Here is a 21,732-nt window from a genome sequence, read left to right as displayed (position 1 = left end):
TCATCTTTACAGATTGTACCATACTGTGCAGTTTGTATTGCTGTGACAAAGACCCAGGACAGCAACCTAAGCGGGGGGGGGAGGACTTAACTCCCACTTGTAGTCGTAGGATTCTCCTTCAGTTGCGGGACCGAGCCTTCACATGGGAGCTTGGTGTATCCATATCACAGCACCACAACACAACACCAGAGACACAGCATTTGTTAAAAATAGCTTTTGAAAAGGAACAAGTACAAGTTTATTATTGATGGTGAATTATAAAGAAGCTAGTGTTTTCTGAAAATTAATATTTTATCATCCCCTTACTTTTTACAGTCTTTCAAAGCTACAGGTTTGGTTTTCTCTGATTGTTGCCGTTGTTTTAATGTTGTCACTGTTGTGCAGAGTTCAGTTCAGGCTCATACTTGTTAGAAAGTGCTCTGGCAGTGAGCTACAGCCCCACCCTCATAGGAGGTATCACTGTTTTCTTGTTTCCCTTGATTTGTATTTGTCTGTCTGAATTTGGTGTGAACACTGAGAAGCATATTTGGCCATTTATATATATTTTTTTTTAATTTATTTTTTGATTTTTAAGACAGGGTTTCTCTGTGTAGCCTTGGCTGTCCTGGAACTCACTCTGTAGACCAGGCTGGCTCAAACTCAGAAATCTGCCTGCCTCTGCCTCCCAAGTGCTGGGATTAAAGGCATGTGCCATCACGGCCCGGCCAGTACCTATATTTTTAGATTAAAACTTTATATTTGGAGTGTGTTGTAATCATTTAAATGGTTCTAGGCAAACTTAGCATTTGTTAAAGTTTTGTATTCTTTTTATATACTTGAAATAAGGAGAGCTTTAGGAGGAGCTGTAGCCACGGTGCTTAACAACCTTTTATAACTGCAGATCCAGGGGATCAGATGCGCTCTTCTCGCCTCCACAGGCACCACTTATGCCAGAGGACTCACATGCATAAAAAACCTAAATCCTTAAAGATAACTTTTAATTAAACAAGTATTTAAGCCACGTGTGACATATTTTTTTTAACATTCAACTGGTATACTTCTGTTCATACCTGACTTAAGTCTTTATTTCCACTAAGAACTTTGTCTCTCTTATTTTCAAAGAAAACTCTGCATAACTTACTGAGAAAATTTGTGCCTTCCTTTTCTGCTGAAATTGAACAATTGAATCAACAGCATGAGAAACTATTTCATAAATGGATGCTTCAGTTACAGTAAGTTATCATTGTAAGCCCTACACAATGAAGAATAAGTATATGTCTCTGTTAAAACATGATTTGCTGGGTGTGATGGCATGTGCCTTTAAACCAGCTCTTGGGAAGCAGAAGTAGGTGATCTCTGAGTTCGAGGCCAGCCTGATCTTTATAGTGAGTTCCAGGACAGCCAGGACTACCTAGAGAGACCCCGTCTCAGTACCCAAAATCAATGCCAGATGGTTGTGACGCACGCCTTTAATCCCAGCACTCAGGAGGCAGAGGAAGGTGGATCTCTGTGAGTTTGAGGTCAGCCTGGTCTGCATGGAGAAACCCTGTGTCAAAAAAAAAAAAAAACCTTAACCAAACAAAAACCATAGTCTGTTGTATTTGACCTCAGGTGGGGTTCTCTCAGTGGTAGAGAGCAGTCCCCTAGGAGCACTTTCCCTTTTTATCGTTGTCTAGTTCTTTCACTTGTATGTGTGAGTGACCGTGTGTGTGCTGCGGTGCATGTGGGAGGTCACAGCACAACTTGTAGGTTCCAAGGGTAGCACCTAATGGCAGGCATGTATGCCAAGTTCCTCCCCCACTCCCACGCACACTGTTGTAGTGTTAGCTTTTCTGTTGCTGTGATCAAACACTAGGACCAAAAGCAATCTGTGGAGGGAGGAGTTTATTTCATCATAGTATAGTATGGCTGCAGTTATAAAATGATGATTTGGGAGAGCTCAGGCGAGAGCTCAGGCAGTTCTGTTCCTCCTCCCTCCTTACCTCCCTGTACTGTAGTCGTTCTAGAAGGACGTGCTGCTTCCCTGCCTTCCAGCTAACACTGTCACTTTTGGGTGTGCATTATTGCAGTAAAGTACAGTTAACATTGTAGTGTGGTTCACTGTTGCACGTTCTTTTGTTCATTTCAACTCTCCTTTAGCCCGTTTGAAACATTGCAGGATCAGGCTGCAGAGAAAGCTGACAAACACTGGGACTGTGAGCTCTCGGGTGTGAACACAGCAGCTTAGCTGTCTAGCTGCCCCCAGTCCGCCCTGCACTTTTAATTTACCCATTTATTTTTACATTCGTAAGTCAGAGTCTAGCCTGGAGCTTGCTTTGTAAAGCATGCTGGCTCCGAGATTACAGCAGCCCTGCCTCCGCCGCCCAGTGATGGGATTAGAGGTGTACACCGCGGAGCTGCTCTTTGTATTTTACCCTTTGTTCTTTGGGGTTTTCTTTTCTGCAATCCTTATGAGCTGAAAAGAAACTGGTGACCAAGCTGGCAGTCAGGAGTCTTGTGCTTTAATTTTACAGACACTGTCCTTCCTTACAGCCTTGGGTTCAACATTGTGCTTTATGGTTTGGGGTCCAAGAGAGATTTACTAGAGAAGTTTCGAACCACCATGCTTCAAGATTCCATTCATGTTGTCATCAACGGCTTCTTTCCTGGCGTCAGTGTGAAATCGGTAAGTTTACTATTAAAGGAATAATATTATGTCTTCTGCCACGTCATGGCACTTTAACAGTTATCGTGCAATTTCGGATTTTGCTTTAGGCTTCAGACCAGTTAGATCATGTGTTTGTATTCAGAGCAGTTGATCTTTAAGTTTTCATGTTTGAATTTCCTACTAGGTCACTGACATGGGGCAGGGGAAATGGCTCATTCTGTAAAGATCTCAGTTCGGTTTCCTGAACTCTTTCCTTTTTTTAAAGAACTAGATGTGGTCTGTACTTGCAATCCCAGTGCTAGAGAAATGGGGGGAGGGAGGGGCTGATGTCAGGGCTCACTGGCCATCCAGCCTAACCTACTTGATGAGTTCAATGCCAGTGAGAGACCCTGTCTCAGAATAAACGACTAGGGTGGGAGAGTGGCTTAGCCGTTAGGAACGCTTGCTGCTCTTACACAGATCCAGGTTCTATTTCTAGAACCCTCATGGCAGCTCACAACTGTCTGTAACTCCAGGCCAGTCCCAAAGGAGCTGAAACTCCTTCTGGCCTCCTAGGGCATTGCACGCACATGTTGCACATACATACATGCTAGCAAAACACTCATATTAAAAAAACAAAACAAAACAAAACAAGTTTTAAGGAATAATTGATAAACATAAACACACACAGCACCTGAAGAACAGCACCCAAGTTTGTCCTGTGGCCTCCACATTTACCTACACTCAAATGTGCACCCAAACAAGCCAATACACACATAATCACTGTCTTAGTTAAGGTTGCTATGGCTGTGATGAAACACTATGACCAAAATACACAAGTTGGAAGCCAGTGGGGAGGGAAGACACTCTTTGGCTTACACTTCCACATCATAGTCCATCATTAAAGGAAGCCAGGGCAGCGACTCGAACTGATGCAGAAGCCAGGGTGCTGCGTTACTGGATTGCACTTTCTGACTTGCTCAGTCTGATTTCTTATAGAACCTAGGACACCCACAATGCTCTGGGCCCTCCCCATCAATCAGTAATTAAGACAATGCCTTACAGGCTGGCCTATACCTGGGTCTTAAGGGGGCATTTTCTTAGTTGAGGTTCCCTTCTCTTATATGACTTTCTAGCTATGTTAGATTGGCATACAACTAGCCAGCACACTCACAAAGAGATCAACTTGTCTGAAACCTTAGGGAAATGCTGCCTTCATGAACTACCCCAAGTTACTAGTAGAGCAGCTAAGAACATGCTTGCATAATCTGTCATTTTGTTGTACCTGTGTATCATTTTGGTACACAAGTAATAAAGGTATAAGAATAGTATATATTTTTACTTCAAATGATTACCATTTGAAAATTATATCAAGGTTTTGGATATTGGATAGTATCCAATGTAGTATCACCTTTTTAGTGTTCCTAGTGTTAAATTGTTTTTTTTTTTTTTGTTTTTTTTTNTTTTTTTTTTTTTTGACACATTCATAGTTGGTCCACCACCACCACACACACACACACAGCTTTTTTCCTTTGGCTATTGGGACAGGTTTTCTCTGTGTAGACCAGGCTGTTCTAGAACTCTCTGTGTAGACCAGGCTAGCTGTCAGTTTACAGAGATCTGCCTGCCTTTGCCTCCAGTATGCTGGTGTACACCACCACACCTGGTTCACATTTATGGTTCGATAATTTTTGTTTTGTTTTGTCTTTCAAGGCAGGGTTTTTCTGTTAGCCCTGACTGTCCTCGAACTCACTTTGTAGAATAGAATGACCTCTAACTCAGAGATCTACCTCTGGGTGCTGGGATTAAAAGCATGCACCCCTACCATCCCGCTTTGGTCTTACGATTTTCCTGCCCTCTCACATTGTTCGTTCCACATTCTTATGTGATATTGGATATTATCCAATGTAAATCCCCCCTTTAGTATCCCTAGTCTTGCTGTTTCTTTTGACACATGGTTGGTCTCCCAACCACCACTACCACCCACACACACGTACTATTTTTTTTCTTTGGTTATTTTAGCCTTAAGTATTAAAAAAAAAACTCCAACCAAAAATGATTTAGATAAACTTAAATATCCAGTAGAAATTTTTTTGTCTTCTTTTTTTTTTTTAAGATTTATTTATTTTATGTACATCTGCACATACATTATGTTCAATCTGCACATACACCTGCATGCCAGAAGAGGGCATCAGATCCCTTTACAGATGGCTGTGATCCACCATGTGGTTGCTGGGAATTGAACTCTGGAAGAGCAACCAGTGCTCTTAACATTTGAGCCATCTCTCCAGCCCACCCAGTAGAGTTTAAGTGCTTTTAAAACTTTGTGAGAACGTCAAAGTCATTTTTAATTTATGAAAAAAGATTAATTTGCTAGTTGTATTATCCTTTGTGACAGAGTAAGATACAGTTAATAAGGTACTTTTGCACTTCTGTGATGCAGATCCTGAACTCTATAACTGAAGATGTCCTCAGTCATATGGGTACTTTCCAAAGTGTTCTGGATCAGCGGGACTGGATAATAGACAGATTTAAAGAAGGTAACATAAAGTACTTAATCTGTAGCGTTTAGTGTGAAGTTACATATTGCATTTCTATATTTAATTATTTTAGACAGAAAAATGAAGATTATTTTAATATGGATACTCTGGTCAGTGCCAATTTAGATTTCTTTAAAATAATTTGTCTTCCCTATTACACTCATTTGTTTTATGAATTTCACCTAGCTGAACGGAGTTACACCTAATTGTCTTAACTCTGTATGGCCTTTTTACTTCAGAATAATTTTACTTTTTGTTTTCTCAGTGGTGTGAATTGCCTGTAACAGATTTCTACATCTTTGTCTGATATTTTTATGATGTTTAATATTGTGTGTGGGTGGGGCAGCAGTGATCACACTTGACTGTACTTGTGTATACGGAGGCCAGAAGTTGACATAGAGTGCCTTCCTTAATCTATCTCCCTCCCCACCTCCCAGGTTTGTGTGTCGCTCTCACTGTAGCGCTGAGCTAAGAATTTGGCTGACTGACCATCAAGCACCAATGATCCTCCAGTCTCATCCTTGGCTTCTCAGTCCCCAGGATGAAAAATTTAGGCTGCTACACCCTGGCTTTTATGTTTTCCTTTTGTCATTTAATGGTGCTAAGTGTTGAACTCAGGTCTTCATATTTGAACAGCAAGCAGTTTATCACCTGAGCCATCTCCCCGGCTCCAGATGTTTTTTTTTTTAAGAGTTTATTTTATGTATGTGAGTACAATGTAGCTCTCGTCAGGCACACCAGATCAGATCCCATTACAGATGGTTGTGAGCCACCATGTCGTTGCTGGGAATTGAACTCAGGACCTCTGGAAGAGCAGTCGGTGTTCTTAACTGCTGAGCCATCTCTCCAGCCCTTGTTGCTCATTTATAACGAGCTTATTTAGCACCTTACTTTGACATATCCTTTAATACCTAAACATTATATATGCTAAAAATGTTAAAATCCTAACTGAAAATAATAATTGAATTCCTTTTTCTTTTAGATTCTTCTTTAGAACTCTTCCTTCTTATCCACAATTTGGATAGCCAGATGTTAAGAGGAGACAATAGTCAGCAAATTCTTGGACAGTTGTCATCATTACATAACGTGTATCTCATAGCATCTATTGACCACCTCAATGCTCCTCTCAGTAAGTTTCTTGTTACTGCACTCTTCCTTGAGTCTTAGAGAATTTTATTACTGTTTTGCAGTAAACTTTCAACTTGTTAAAAGGTGGTCTCAATTTGATTTCAAAAGTAATTATTGGAACTAAGAGTGCACACAGCATTTCCATCCGAGTCACCCAGGAAGTGTTGGCCTGTTACTCTGGTTCCATCCTACTCTCCCTGCTGTCCCAGCGATCACCTTATATATTTAAAGATGTTGTGGTAACGATAAAGCAGACGCTTAAATTATTAAATTTTAAAGATTCATTTGTTTATTTTATTTATATATATTTTGCTTGTGTGAGTTTATGTATACCAGAGGCCTGTGGGCATTAGATCCCCTGGAACTAAAATTATAGGTGATTGTGAACTGTCACATGTGTACTGGGGATTGATCATGGATCATCTGCAAGAATGAGCATTCTTAACTACTGAGACATCTCTACAGCCTCCTTGCTAAGTTTTACTTTATATATATAAAGTATGTAGACCAGGCCAGCCTTGAACTCACAGAGATCCACCTGCTGGGATTAAAGATGTGTGCCACTATACATACCTAGCTGCCTTATTAGGTTTTTAAAAGAATTACTGATGGTGCTGTATTTAAGGTACAATTAAAGCTTCGGAAGTTATCCAGGTAAGGTAGCTCATTACCCTGGCACTTGTGAGGCTGAGACAAGAGGACTGTGGCTATGAAACTACCCTGGGCTACAGAATGAGACCTTGTCTCAAAACCAAATAAAAAGGTTAAGATATTGATTGACGGAGGAAAAAGACTGTGAGTTATAGGTTTATATAAGGAAGTGACAAAATAAAATATTTGATGATTTTTTTTTTTCTTTTAATGTATACAAGGTGTAAACCCAGAACCTTGTCTGCTTGAAACATGGGAATGCCCTGAGCTGCATTCCCAGCTTTGGGCACTTTCCCTTAATGTTTCTTCATTCTGTGCTGCAGTGAAATCTCATGTAACATCACTGTATGACAATAATTTGTAATTCTTTGCTTTGATCATGTTCTATAGTGTGGGATCATGCAAAGCAGAGTCTTTATAATTGGCTTTGGTATGAAACTACTACATATAGTCCTTATACTGAAGAGACGTCCTATGAGAACTCCCTTCTGGTTAAGCAGTCTGGATCCCTGCCACTTAGCTCTCTGATTCATGTCTTACGAAGCCTGACCCCCAATGCAAGGTAAGAATAAAACCTAGAAGTAAAATAGTATATATAAATACATATATACCTACACACACGCACACACACAGCACTGCAGATGTGCCTCAGTGCTTGACTAGCATGCTAAATACCCTGAATTCGAGTCCCAGAACCACTAAGAAAATAAGTAATGTGTATATTTAAGGACAGGAGCGGAGACCAGTGGTATAGCACTAGCTTCGAATGTACAAGGCCCCTAATTCAGTCCTAGCTCTTCAAAAGACAAAGCCAGTGTTGTACACTTGAGGATGTAGTCCTGACTTTATCTGTGGTACTGCTTTAATGTGATGCTGCTGTTGTGGTAAATGCCACAGTCAGAAGCCACCTGGGGGAGAAAAGGATTGATCTGGCGTACACTTCTGCGCCACAGTTCATCATAAGGGAAATTAGAGAAAGAACTCAAATAGGAACCCCAGGCAGAAATCATGGAGGATGCTGCTTGCTGGCTTGCTTAGGCTCATGTTTAGGTTTCTTATAGCCCAGCTCCACCGGCCTAAGGTTGATGGCACTCATAGTAGGCTTGGCCCTCTTCCGTCAATTAATAATAAAGGCAGTTTTCCCAACAGACATTCCTACAGAGCAATATGATCTGAGAATTCCCTCAATTAGGAGTCCCTTCTCAGGTAACTCTAGACTGTATCAGGTTGATAATGAACAGTAACTGAGACAGAAACAAAACTACCTGCTTGCTGTAAAGGGTTAAGAAGGATAATAAAAATAGTTAACAATACTGGATTATACAGTATGCGAAATATTCTATATTAGCCTGTGAAATTGACCAGTAAACCTAGAATAGTTTTTTCTTACCAAATTGCTGTGGACTGGGGAGATGGCTCAGCGTTTTAAGTAAAGCTGTTGTTGGTCTTCAATTCCCAGCACCTGTATGGTGGCTCCCAGCCATTAGTAACCTCTGTTCCAGGGACATCCAGCAGGCACACATATGACATTCATGCTTACATGCATGCAGGCAGCCTTTATGTTTCTGAACAAAAAGTCTTTGTTGTGAATATCAAGAAAGCTTTTGTTGTATTGTCTTTTGTGGGTGTGAGATAGGTACTAAGCTGTGCTACTCAGCAAGAGAGGGTTTTTTGTTGGTGATATGGTTGGATGCTTTTGAGACAAAGTCTCAAACTGTGAAGTCTTTGCTGCCCTGGAACCCATGGTATTGACATGGCTTTCCTGGAACAACCCAGAGATTGGCTTGCTTATATGCTTGCTGAGTTCTACGACTAGAGGCCTAGGCTGCCACACCCAGCATAGGACAGAAGTCTGCGACTGTGCTCAAACAGCCTGACACCACACAGGTGTCCTCAGACCTGCCTCAGATTTATTGTAGGAAATGTGCGAGAGGGGAGGGGAGAGGACAGGAGAGGTGGGGAGAGAGAGAGAGAAAAGAGAGAGAGAGAGAGAGAGAGAGAGAGAGAGAGAGAGAGAGAGAGAGAAGCTTTTCCAGTGAGGGTGTGGTTTTCTTAGAGAAAGGAATGAAAGACAGGGACACTGAACTGAGTGTTTGATGTTCTTACTTAGATTTACTACACAGAATATTTATTGAGTCTGATTTGGTTTCTTTTTTCCTCTTGGTAGGGGGATTTTCAGGCTACTTATGAAGTTCCAGCTGGATAACCAGGACAGCCCTTCCTACATCGGTATCAAAATGTGTGACATTTAATGTGACTTTCTGTGCCCTGTGTTCCCTGTTGTAGAGTCCCTTGGGAGCCTTGCATTTCTCACAGCAGAGAGGGTTGGCTGCTCTGAGGGGATGTCTGTCCAAACCAGACATCCAGCATCTTTAGAGATGCTCTTAATAGATTCTGTGCTAATGGGAATTGGAACACCTATTCACTCACTTTTAGAATTCCATACACTACTGGAACTATGTGTATCTGGCAGTCTCATAGTTGCCATATATGGGGCAACTTATTTGTTACCCCCTTGGCAAAAATGTGTTAATGTGTACAAAAATTTTAGTGATCACATTCTTTAAGTTACCTTCTTTAAAACTCAGTTTATATGACCTTCATGTGGGTCCCGAACAACTGGAGTGGGGCTCTCCCAAAAGCCATTGCCTGTCTGTGGATATGTTCTTCTAGCTGGGCTGCCTTGTCTGGCCTCAGTGGCAGAGGATATGCCTAGCTTCACAGCAACCTTAAGTTCCAGAGTTGGGGGGACACGGTGGTGGGGTGGCACCAGCTCAGGAGAAGGGAATGGTAGAAAGATTGTGGGATGGGGGTGATCGAGAAGGGGGGCAGTTATATAAAGTAAATAAGTTAAAAAAAAAAAATAAGTAAAAGTAAAAAAAAAGTCAATTTGTATTGCTTAAAACTGCCCACAAGGTTACATGCTATTCAGTTCAGGGCCAACCTGGTCTTCAGAGCAAGTTCCAGGACAGCCAGAGCTACAGAGAGAGGCCCTGTCTCGGAAAACTAAAGGGGGTGGGGGAACACTGATTATGTTCATTATGGTGGTCCAGACCTTTCATCTCAGCCCTTAGGAGGCAAGTGGATCTCTGTGAGTTCCAGGCCAGCCTGGTCTACATGACGCCAGGCTGGCAGGAGCTACATAGTGAGACCCTGTCTAAAAAAATAAAACAAGGAAGGGAGAAAAAAAAAGATAGAAATGAAAGAAAACTGGGAAAGAAAATCCCAATAAACAAAATACTGATTAATGTACATCTTTTTATCTCTCCAGGACTTTCTTTTCAAGATTTTTACCAGCAGTGTAGGGAAGCATTTCTTGTTAACAGTGATCTCACACTCCGAGCCCAGTTAACTGAATTTAGGGACCACAAACTTATAAGAACAAAGAAGGTAAGACTGCTGTTGGAGCCTTGGGTCTGAGGGTTAGTGCTTCTTGTCTACTAAAGACAAAGGCAGGGGAAACAGCCAGAAAGGGGAAAAACAAACAAACAAACAAAAAACAAGAAACGACGTCACTGAAACCAGGGGTCAGTACCTTTTAGTGAGTGTCAGGTGCTTCTGAGAGGCCAGGAAGCCATAGACGGAATGCATCTGCAGTTTGGAATATGGGGTAAGGCGGTGTGTGGCAGATGACCTCCTGCTTGGAGAAAAGGGAGACATATTATGGACAACTCTAGAAAGATGAGGTACAAGAGGAATGATTCGAACAAATTATTTCTAGTTATTTTATGTGCATACACGTTTTATATGTATCTGTACTGTGTATGTGTGCATGCCTAGTGCTTGTAGAAACTAGAAGAGAGTGATGGATCCCTGGAACTGGAGTTATAGACGGGTGTGAGCTGCCACACAGGTGCTGGGAATCACACCCAGATCCTCTGGAAGAGCAGTTATGTTCTTAATGCTGAGCCGTCTCTCCAACTCCAGGATAGTCAGAGCTACCTGAATGTCTTCCAAATGAGGTGCAGGCTGTGGGTGGCGAAGGCTGGGGATAGCGTGGCACACTTTAGTTCCTGCAGCAGGGAGGAAGGAGCAGACAGATCTCCATGAGTTCCAGGCCAGCCAAGGCTACATACATACTGAGACCCTGTCTCCAAACACAGCAGAAGTCAGGAAGAGGAAACTCGGACCAGGGGAAATCAAACAGAAAAATCCCTGTCAGGTTTGGAACGGGAAAAGGGATGGAGGATCTAGCAGGAGTGTCCAGCTACATGCAGCCTGTGGACAATAAGGCATCTGGCCCAAGCTGTAAATTTACTGAAAACAGGAAATTCTGAGGGGCTCTCATGAGTTTTGTTTGTAACTCGGTTGCATGGTTCTCAAGTATGAACTTCGTAAAAGACAGTGTCAGGCTAGCTGTGCCTGAAGGAGAGAAAGCACAGGGAAGGACACCACCCTCTCCTGCCCTCCAACTCCAGACTTTCCTGTTACAGAGGGTCCGGCAGTCTCGGGGTGTACAGTAGACGTGTTGTGTCCCCTTTGCCTTCGTTTTCTACTGAGGTATTTAAATGTTTGTTTAGATGTTACAGATATTGTGTAAAAATAAAGTCCATCTGAGCAGTGGTGCCACGTTCCTTTGATCCCAGTACTCAGGAAGCAGGGGCAGGTGAATATGTCTGAGTTGGAGGCCACCCTGGACTACAGAGAGAGGGTTCCAGGACAGCCAGGACTCCACACAGAAATCCTGTCTCAAAAAACCAAAATAAAACAAAATCTGTGGGGCAGTGGTGGTGCATGCCTTTAATCTCAGCACTTGGGAGACAGAGGCAGGTGGATCATTGAATTTGAGGCCAGCCTGGACAAGAGTTTTTTCTAGGACAGCCAGGGCCACACAGAGAAACCCTGTCTTGAGAAACCAAAAATAAACAAATAAATATAAATGTAAAATTCAGGGGTTTTTTTGTTTGTTTTGTTTAACCTTCAATAGAAAGGTTCAGATAGCTTCTTTACAAGGGGTTAACAGAAGGAATGTTTTTTTCTCTTATAGGGAACTGATGGTGTAGAATATTTATTAATTCCTGTTGACAGCGGAATATTGGCTGATTTCTTGGAGAAGGAAGAGGAGGAGGCATAGGCTGTCTCCTACCCTTGAACTTTATGTGGAAGATTCACTGTGCCCCAGCTGCTGCTGCTCTACCAAGAATGCTGGTTTACATCCAACATTAGGTTATTCTTTCCAGCATACAAGATGTTCTATGGAAGAGGCATATCATCAATTTCAACTTTGATTAGCCTGGCTGGTGTACTGTCTCTAATACTATGCAGTGGTTGTTGAGTTGGAAAAAGTGCCTTTAATTTATTGCCTCTCTGGAGACTTCTTGCTGGTTGTACAGTGTGCTCAGGGATTATTTGGAACTGGATGTTTTTGGATTATTTTATACTGAATGCTATCCCTAATTTTGAGGGCAACTTAACACTCCAGAGCTGAATCACTACAAGTGCGCTTGCTTCAGATGGTCAGGGTACAAAGTTCAGAGTAGAGTTCTTACAGAACTGGTGAGGAAGAGGTGGTCCTGCTTCTCCTGAGATGATGATAGAAGGTGTCAGTGGAGTGAGATGACCCAGCGGTCTCCTTGTGGACTTAGGCCACACATGCTAAATAAGGACAGCCAGCACTGTTCAAATGAGATCACGGGAGAAGTACAAGGGATGTGTGCGTGTGTGGGGCATGTGTCCAATCTAGAAAGCATATTTAAAATAGTTGGTATCAGTACCAGGACCTTGATTTTTATAATACAAATGAGAAGCCAGGCTAAGAAATAAAATCCTGATTTACATTTTATTGTTTTCAGGACAGTAGAAAATAAAAACATTTCATCGTTCTTGTACATTGACATTTCTTTATTTTCTTAAATAGCTCACAGGAATAGGTAGCACACACCTTTAATCCCAGCACTCAGGAGTCAGAGGCAGACAGATTGCTTCTCTCCTTTAAAGCACAAGCCATGAGCTCACATTTGTAATACCAACATCAAGAAGGCAGAGGCAGGAGGAAAACAGGAGTTCAAGACCTAGACTAGTTAGTGAGTTCTAGACCAGTCTAAGCTGCGGTGATGTCCTGTTCCAAAAAAACAAGCATTCAATAAATAAACACACATTGGTTACATGCAACCTGCTGCTCTGCACTTTGCTTGTGTGGAGTGTGGTATGTGAGCGTGGGTGTCTGTGCAGCAGCTGAGTAAGATGTCTTCTACCACCTTCTGCCTCATTTCCCTGAGACAAGGCCTCTTGGCTGAACCAGAGCTCCTTGTAGGCCAGATGGGCTGCCAGTGAGCCTGCCTTCACACCAGTACTGGTGTGACAGGCACAGCCATGCCCAGCTTTTTATGTGAGTGCTGGGATCCAAACTCAGGTACTTCTTACCCACTGAGACATCCCCCCGATTCCATGTATTTTTACATTTTTGCTTAATTTCTCTAGTCTAACTCCTACAGTATAAATAAACATCTGATTATAGAATGTGACATCTCTGCAGTTGCCTTTATAGTTTGTTAATAGATGTCACTCTTAATAAATTAAAGTGCAGTTTGCAGAGTCCTTTTGTAATTCTGTTTTGAAGTGTCTGAGAAGGATTAAATGCATCGTACAAATCTAATGGGTACCTAGGCAGATCGCTATACACTCACACCCCCTTCTCCGAGCAGCATTGTCCCTTCATGCCTAGCAGTTATAACCTGACTTGAAGCTCTAATTCCTGCCTGATTGGTTTCTGGGCTGGAGGTATAATTTCACTGGGCGAACTCTTGATGTTATTTTAGTTTTTAGGTTAGCATGCAAATATAATGGGTTCCCTTATGCCTTTTCAAATACATAGTATCCCTGTATTGGTTCTCATCTGGCCCCCTCCCCAGTAGCCATGTTCCCTCTGCTTTCTTAGCATGTGCATCCCATCACCCTCATTTGCTCTTTTTTTCCTTAAAAATCTCTCGTCTTGTCTCATCCCTTTCCGGTTCTATCACCTGTGTGCACTTACATATGAGCGCACACACACACACTCTAGGTTCTTCATAAGAGAAATGCAGTATGTCTTTTTAAAGGTTTATTTCATGTACATGAGTACGCTGTAGCTGTTTTCACACACACTAAAAGGGCACTGGATCCCATTACATGTGGTTGCTGGGAATTGAACTCAGGACCTCTGGAAGAGCAGTCAGTGCTCTTAACCGCTGAGCCATCTCTCCAGCCACCCCACCCCCTTCCCCGCAGTGTGTCTTTCGAGTCTGGCTTGTACAGTGACTGCAGAAAATGCTGGGTAGTAATCATAGTCTTATTTTGAACACTTAACACCATTTATTAGGAGGAGTTTGGAGTTCAGTGGTAGAACACTTGCCTTCCATTCATAGAGCTGGAACATAGTCCAAGAATATAGTCCAGTCCTGTGAGGGTAATTCCGAGTGCATGTGAGAAAACAAGAGTTTCTTCAAAAACACAAAATTGGCTGGGCAGTGGTGGTGCACACCTTTAATCCCAGCACTTGGGATTTCTGAGTTCGAGGCCAGCCTGGTCTACAAAGTGAGTTCCAGGACAGCCAGGGCTATACAGAGAAACCCTGTCTACAAAGCAAAACAAAATACAAAATTGCTCTTGGGATGCGCTTCTGTGCCCTTCCCAGGTGGGGCAAGCAGATAGGACTGAGTCCACTTTAGATTCTTCTTTTCAGTTGGCTGGCTATGCTTATTGTTCATACACCTCCATGCAAACCAGGTTTTTGCTACAAGTGGCTTGTCCTTGTGATTATGCCTTTATTCATAAAGGTGACTCAGCCCTCAGAGTGTAAATTGTCTGATGCTCTGAATAAACTTGGCTATTGCATGAGACATCAGTTCACCTCATTTTTAGGCCCCTCTCTCAAGTCCATGCTGCTAACTAGAGTGGTAAACACATAAAGTGTCCAGTTTGATCCCTGCACCACCAAGAAACAAAACAAAAACTACAGGAAAGTTTGCCTTTAATGTACTCCTTACATTCAGTTTTACCATATGAGCTATGACATTTGTTGAGCCAGATTAGCAAACTGAAATGAGAAGTCCAATGCAGTTCTGCAGAAGGGAGGTGCACCAACTCCTGCACGGCCCTGTTTCAATTCAGGTGAGGTGTGGCTTCTGTCATCATGATGTCCTTGCATTTTTAAACCACATGGAGAGGGTCCCTGTCTGTCTCAGACAGGATAATAGTAATCTTATTCTCCAAGTGAACACCCAGCATTTCTTGAAGCTCAGAAAGGAAGCCTCTTTCAGTGTTGCTGTGTTCACAAAGGATGACATTTATCCCTTTGGCAGCAGCATCCAGAACATCATGGTGGGACATTTCACCTGTGAAAAAAGGAAAGAGCAACTTAGACTCAGTCTGAGCACTCTGGCTCCTCCAGCAGAAAGCCCATGTTTGTATTCTGGGTGAGTGAACAAAATTCTGTATTACTGGGCACAGAAATGGAAGACATATGGTATGGTCAGATGTAGGATGTTTGCCTCGGGTACAAGGTGTTTGCTGCTGAGCACAGAAAAAAAGTACAAACTCAACTGTACACATCACCTTAGAATGTTGAGTCATGTCTGTGTTCAAGAACAAGGACACAGGAATGGAACAGAAGACAGTGAAGGCACTGCTATGGTGTATGTGCAGAGGTCAAAAGTCAGTTCTCTCCACCCTTTGTGGGATCTGGAACTGAAGTCAAGTCATCACTTGCAGGGATTCCATTTTCTGATCATCTATACTTTAGTCATAAAGTAAGGATCATATACAGGATTTTGAATGTGCTAGCATTTTTACTATAACCTGTTACATGGGTCTACGTGTGGAATTTTCCTCTTATGCTTGTATTACTCAAAACATTTCTGTAACATTTTAGACATAAATAATATTCTTTGACCGATGCAAAATGCTGCCAAGGATGGGACGCTAAGGCAAGAGGATCAAGAGCTCAGGGCCAGCCTCGGCTAAAATAAGGGAGATGGAGGCTACACTGGGTTACAGAGACCCTGTCACAAATAAGCAACCAACCAACCAAACCAAAAAATGCCTTGTTAGGAAGTTATTGTGGCCGGGCCATGGCGTACGCCTTTAATGCCAGCACTCATAGGCAGATACAGGTAGTCTGAGGCCAGCCTGGTCTACAGAGCGAGTTCCAAGACAGCCAGGGCTACACAGAAAGACCCTGTACTGAAAAACCAAGAAAAAAAGTTAATGTGAGAAAATATAGGGAAAACTCAAATATGTTTTGGATTTTTAAAAGCACCACTTATGAACTTGATAAGTGAATTTGAGAACAAAAACACATTGTGGAGGAGGGGAAATGAATATAATCAAAACATGAAATTCTCGAAGAACACATCAGTGCCTATGTGTGTGTCGTGTAGAATTTGGTTTGTTCATAAAAAGTTAAACTTTGACCAGTATTTACAGACATAAAGCCATTACAAATAACTTTTAAAAAAATATTTGTTGTTTTGTTTTCAAAACAGGGTTTTCTCTGTGTAGCTCTGACTGCCCTAAGAATCACTCTGTAGACAAAGCTGGCCTCAAACTCAGAGCTTCACCTGCCTCCCAAGTCAGAGGACTTAAGTCGTGCACCATCATCAGGCCCGTATACATTTTTAAAATGTATAAATAAGAAAAAAATGTGTTCTTGGGAAAGTGAGCTATTTTCAACACTAGACAATTGTATCAGTTCATTGTTGGGAACAGTTTGTATCTGAGCACCCTTTAAAGTATCTTAACATTTTTGCAATTGCTTGAATTTTTTTTTTTTTTTTTTAGGTTTTTCAAGACAGGGTTTCTCTGTATAGCCCTGGCTGTCCTGGAACTGTCTGTCATCACTGAAAACAGGCAAAAGAATTGCAATTGCTCTAAGTTCAAGACCAGGTTAGTTAACATACTGAGTTCTAGGCCAGTCGGGTACACAGTGAGGCCATGGCAAGCCAAAAATGGCTGCATATGGTGGTGCACACCTTTAGTCCCAGCAATGCAGGAGCGGGAGGATCTCTATGAGTTCGGGGTCAATTTGGTCTGCAAGGTGAGCTCCAGGCCAGCAAAGACTACCCCATGGTGGTGCGGTAGCCCAGTGACTAAGGGCACTTGTCCTCAAGCTGACAACCCAAGGTCAATCCTAGGAACCCACATAATGAGAACCAACTCCAAAGTTGCCTTCTGAGTTCCACATGTACACTGTGGCACATACAATAAAAATAAACACCAAAACAAAACCAATAAAAACTAATTTGGGGGATCATCAGAGGTGCAATGCAGTACTTTAAGAGATAAGGGAAGGTTCCAAAAAGATTTCAGAGCTTGACCTGATAGAACTGGTAACTTCCCTTTGGGCCAAAAGGAACCTGTTTCCAGCTCAGGAGGCGAGGGAGAAAGCACCCCATGTGCTGACATGAAATCTGAGAAGAAAGGCGGTTAAATACCCACTGAAATCAACTTGGGGCAGACACCATCAAGTGATTTCTTCCTTCTACAGACAACACAGTATGCCTTCAATCGGATATGATTCCCGTTTAGTTCAAGTTCAAAACACATTTATTAGGGGCTGGTGGCATAGCTCAGTAGCATAGTGTTTACTGCATGCAGGAGGGTCCAGGTTCAAGGCCCTGTACTGCAAACAAACGAAAGGGGGAAAGCTATTGATGATACTTTAGCCATGTCACACTGCCCTGAAATCTGCTAGTTCTAAATGAATAAGAAGTAAAGTATAGAGGGAGCTGTTGATTCCCTAATTGGTTCTTGATTGTGTCAATAAAGGAGGTGGAAACCAATTGCTGGGCAAAGGGAAAAAGGTGGGACTTCCAAGTCCCAGGAGGAAGAGAAAGGACACAGAAAAAGAGAAATTCGGATCAGGCTTTGGAACAAGGAGGAAGATAGTTTGTAGCCTCTGCAGCAAGGGGGTGGAGGCAGGAGGATGGAGGGAGTGAGCTGGTAAAATTAGAGCAAGGGATTCTTTGCCCACTCATTGAGTTATCTGGCTAGTTTTAAAGTAATAAAACTGTGTTTTCCATCAGAGGGACTAAGGTGTGCAGGAGGAGAAAGAGGGCAACCAGGGTGGTTGTTGGCAGCTTTGTGAAGCTAGCCTTGAGGGATGGGGGAGCGATCACAGCTCCCAGGAAAAACAGCCAGCTAGCTGTTGGCAGAGCTAAGTGAGACTGGTCGCGGCTGATCTTGGAGCCTGGCTGGGAGTGCAGGCAGAGCCTGTTTATTAAAATTACATGCAACAGTAAAAAAAGGTTGAGGAAGAGATCCAGAAATAGTCCTACCTGTGAGGTAAAGGTCGGCCTCCACTCCTTGTAGAACGCTGCCCCCAGAACCAGCACACAGGGCCACAACTTTGACTGGGGACTCTTCAAGACAAAAGTACCACCAGGTGTTATTACAGAGATCTGACCCCTTTCCAGTTCAATACTGGTACTACAATTCTAACTCTAATGCAGACTGGCTAGAACAATATAATGAATTATGTTGACTTTGATTTTAAAATGGGTGTGGTGGCGCACACCTTTGAGCCAACACTTGGGAGGCAGAGGCAGGTGGATCTCTGTGAGTTCAAGGCCAGCCTGGTCTGTATAGTTTCAGCACAGTCAGGGCTACACTGTGAGACCCTGACCCAAAAAATAAATGCAAAGCAACAGCAAATCCAAAGTCAGGCGTGATGGCGATTGTGCATGGAGTCAGGCATGGCGATGGTGATGGTGCATGCCTGTAATCCCAGCATCTGTGAGGATGGCCCTAAGTTCAGGACCAGCTCTCAATTCATGAAATTTGAACTTGGACAGAACTAGTGATCCTCCTGCCTCCACTCCTCAAGTGCCAAATTAGTAGTGTGTGCCAGCATGCCTAGCTCCAAAAACAACTTTAAAAAAATGTAGGCAAATGATCCAGTTTGACACCACAACGGGAACGAAAGGCAAGGGCACAGTTCCTTCTAATGCAGCCGCACAAGCCCATGAGCCTGAGTGACAGCACTGCTACCGCTCTGGGCTTTGCCTTATGCTAATAATAATCCTCAGCTGGGTCTGCAGACAGTGGCAAGAGGGCTGAGGAACTAACACAACAAGTTAGAGAAAGAAATGCAGGGCAGGAGAGGTGGATGGTCGGGTTAAAAGCACTTGCTGCTGTTCATGAGGACCCAAGATAGGTTCCCAGCATCCATGTTTGGTGGCTCGCCACCTCAGTTCCAGAGGTGTCTGACAACGCACATGCAAACACTTCAAGTTGAAAAAAATGCAGTATGTTACAAATATATTAGGTACCTACCCCCCCCACACACACACCCTTTTCTTTCTAAGACAAGCCTCATGGCTGCCTTGGCTGGCCTGTTGACCTGTGCAGTCAGGCTACAAGTATGCATAGGCATCACCACACCCAGCCCAGTCTAGAATTTTTACCTCATGATTTTAACCCTCCATTTCCTCTGCAACAACGGCCAGTTTATAATTAGCAAACTTCGAGGCTGACTGGAGATGAACACAGAATGACTAAGAAATTAACTTTATCATTTAGGCTAGGGTGATGTAGTCCAGCCAACCCTGGTTGACAAAGTGAACCAATTAATTCCCTGAGCTGCTAAGAAGTTCTCCACCACTTACACAAATAAAAACAGTATGCACCTGTAATCCCAGCACTTCAGAGACAGAAGCAAAAGGAGCAGGAGTTTGAGGCCATCCTGTGCTCTGTAAGATCAGGTGTCAAAAATAAATAAAACCAAAATTTGTCCAAAGTCACAGTACATCTACCAGACGATGAAAGATATTTACCTAATGTTCTCCCCACTCCAAGAGCTAAGCGAAGATGAGACAGCTTTAGGTGTGCTTTGATTCGCTCTATCATTATTGCCAGGGAGACAGATTCATCCAGTGTGCACAACCGTCCCATTCCAGTATGCAGAAGCAAAGGCTGAAGAGAAATACAAGTTAGAGATACTATCTGTTCCAACTCCTAAAAAATGTATAGAACTGGAATCAATAAGGTTTATGTATATAAACCTACGATAGGAAGCTTCAGCTAAAGTTTCAGATGCAAACCTAACAAAACATTCTTATCCCATCCCGCGGGACAAGTTATTCCATGGTCCTTGAGGGGGATCATGAACCTAAACTGAAATGGGAATAAGAGAAAGAGAAGGAGACCATGCATCTGCTTTTGTCATAGTCTCGTTTAATGAGGAAAAAGACTCAAGTTTTATAGTATACAGAGAGGCGTCAGGGAATGATCAAAAGGAACATAGTGAAGGACAAATGGGGGTGGTTAATTGCAAGTCTGAAAATTTCAGTGATTCATCTCAGGTCCTTGACAGCACTGCTCCGGAACACTAGGCAGCTTATCTCAAAGCTCCGGTCCTCCTACCAGCCCAAGATGACAGTTCCAGGCAGCTCCGGAATGCTGGAAGACTCTCTTAACAGTTCTTGATGTTTGTTTAGGGCCAGAATCTTGCTGATTCCCACGAAACAGCCTTGATGGGGAGAGGGGGTGACTGGCTCTTAACAAAGAACTATATGGCTCTCAGCTACAGGCTGTAAAATGCCTGGGTTTTCTCAACCTGGTCTCCAACACATTCTAACTTCTGGGAGCTCACATAATCCTAGGTATTAACACATAATCAAAACTAAGCTTCTTAAATCACGGTAGGTACTACTGTTAGGGGAACATAAAGGAATGACAAACTGGGAGCTGGAGAGAGAGCTCAGCAGTTAAGAGCACTTGCTGCTCTTGAAGAAGAGCCAAATTTGGTTCCCAGCACCCACATGGCAGCTCATAACTACCTGTAACTCTAAGGGATCGAACATCTCTCTGGCCTCCATAGGCAGTCTACACAAGGCACACACACCGACACACACACACACACACACACACACATAAAATAAAAATAAATCATTTAAGAAGCGAGGACTGTCTAAATGAGCTGGGTCTGGAAGGGAGATGCTTTGGTTTTACTGAGATGTAGACCATACAGAAAACCAGGAAGAAGATAAAGGGAGTGATGTCAAGGACACTAGGAAAGGTCAGGGGCAGGATGGGACATGGAAAGACATTCTGAACCAAAAGATGTGAGCAATGTGGACACAGGAGGCCCAGCTCAAAAGGTGCCAGAAGGACCAATATTAGCAACTGAATTAGAGACGTTTCTTGTGATATTTTGGCAAAGAATATGGCTGTTGTCCTAAAAACTGCCTGAGGTTAAATCAAAAATTTTGGTAGAGGAGAGTTCAAGACAACCTAATATTGCCTCTGTTGCCTGGTTACTGGTAATCCCTCTTAGGCACATCTACAATGGAAAGGAACACGCTGGGCAAAAAGAAAGATGAAGTGGAGCGTGAAGAAGAGAACAGGAAGAAATTTAATGCAGGAGCCAAAGCTTGAGCTCAGCAGACAGGTAGAAGCCTCATGTGAAATGGAGGGGGGCGCCTCAGGCAAGGCCCCACCCAGTGAGGCTTCTGTTTTCACCTCTGTAAACAAGGCTAGTTATCCCAACTACAGAGGATGCACTTGATCACGTACAGGTAGAAGTACATAGGCAGGAAGTAAGTCAGGATGCATGCTTGCCGCAAAAAGCACATCAGCCCTGTGGGGTCTTCCTTAGTACGTCTCTGACCATCATAACCCATGGCCATTCCCTGGGAATCCCAGGGTCCACCGTCCTAGCCAGTGTTTAATAAAGTTTGCTTCGGGGGATGCAACCCTGTAGGTGGAACAACAATATGAACTACCAGTACCCCCTGAGCTCGTGTATCTAGCTGCATATGTAGCAGAAGATGGCCTAGTCGGCCATCATTGGGAAGAGAGGCCCCTTGGTCTTGTAAACTTTATATGACCCAG

The 21,732-nt window shown here is 43.0% G+C and overlaps 2 protein-coding genes across 3 annotated transcripts in view; one reads left to right on the top strand and one right to left on the bottom strand.

Moving 5' to 3' along the window:
* The window catches only part of Orc2 (origin recognition complex subunit 2), a 36,076-nt gene extending 22,615 nt beyond the window's left edge, over positions 1–13,461 (top strand). For both annotated transcript variants that reach the window (XM_029539076.1, XM_029539075.1), the window contains exons 10-17: positions 1,102–1,211; positions 2,512–2,644; positions 5,049–5,145; positions 6,128–6,274; positions 7,315–7,486; positions 9,092–9,153; positions 10,196–10,314; positions 11,912–13,461. In XM_029539076.1, coding sequence (XP_029394936.1) covers positions 1,102–1,211; positions 2,512–2,644; positions 5,049–5,145; positions 6,128–6,274; positions 7,315–7,486; positions 9,092–9,153; positions 10,196–10,314; positions 11,912–11,998 — 927 coding nt within the window. In that variant the 3' untranslated portion in view covers positions 11,999–13,461. The remainder of the gene's footprint in view (positions 1–1,101; positions 1,212–2,511; positions 2,645–5,048; positions 5,146–6,127; positions 6,275–7,314; positions 7,487–9,091; positions 9,154–10,195; positions 10,315–11,911) is intronic.
* Positions 13,462–14,855: 1,394 nt separating this feature from the next.
* Nif3l1 (NGG1 interacting factor 3 like 1) overlaps positions 14,856–21,732 on the bottom strand; it is a 16,351-nt gene continuing 9,474 nt past the window's right edge. Inside the window, exons 5-7 of the mRNA XM_021199431.2 lie at positions 19,674–19,812; positions 18,177–18,260; positions 14,856–15,236 (exon numbers count right to left, since the gene is read on the bottom strand). Coding sequence (XP_021055090.1) covers positions 15,052–15,236; positions 18,177–18,260; positions 19,674–19,812 — 408 coding nt within the window. The 3' untranslated portion in view covers positions 14,856–15,051. The remainder of the gene's footprint in view (positions 15,237–18,176; positions 18,261–19,673; positions 19,813–21,732) is intronic.

This window comes from Mus pahari, chromosome 5, assembly GCF_900095145.1.
Source record: "Mus pahari chromosome 5, PAHARI_EIJ_v1.1, whole genome shotgun sequence".
Classification (NCBI taxonomy): domain Eukaryota; kingdom Metazoa; phylum Chordata; class Mammalia; order Rodentia; family Muridae; genus Mus; species Mus pahari.
The sequence above is the reverse complement of the archived record's forward strand: the minus strand, read 5'-3'. Positions and strand labels throughout refer to the sequence as shown.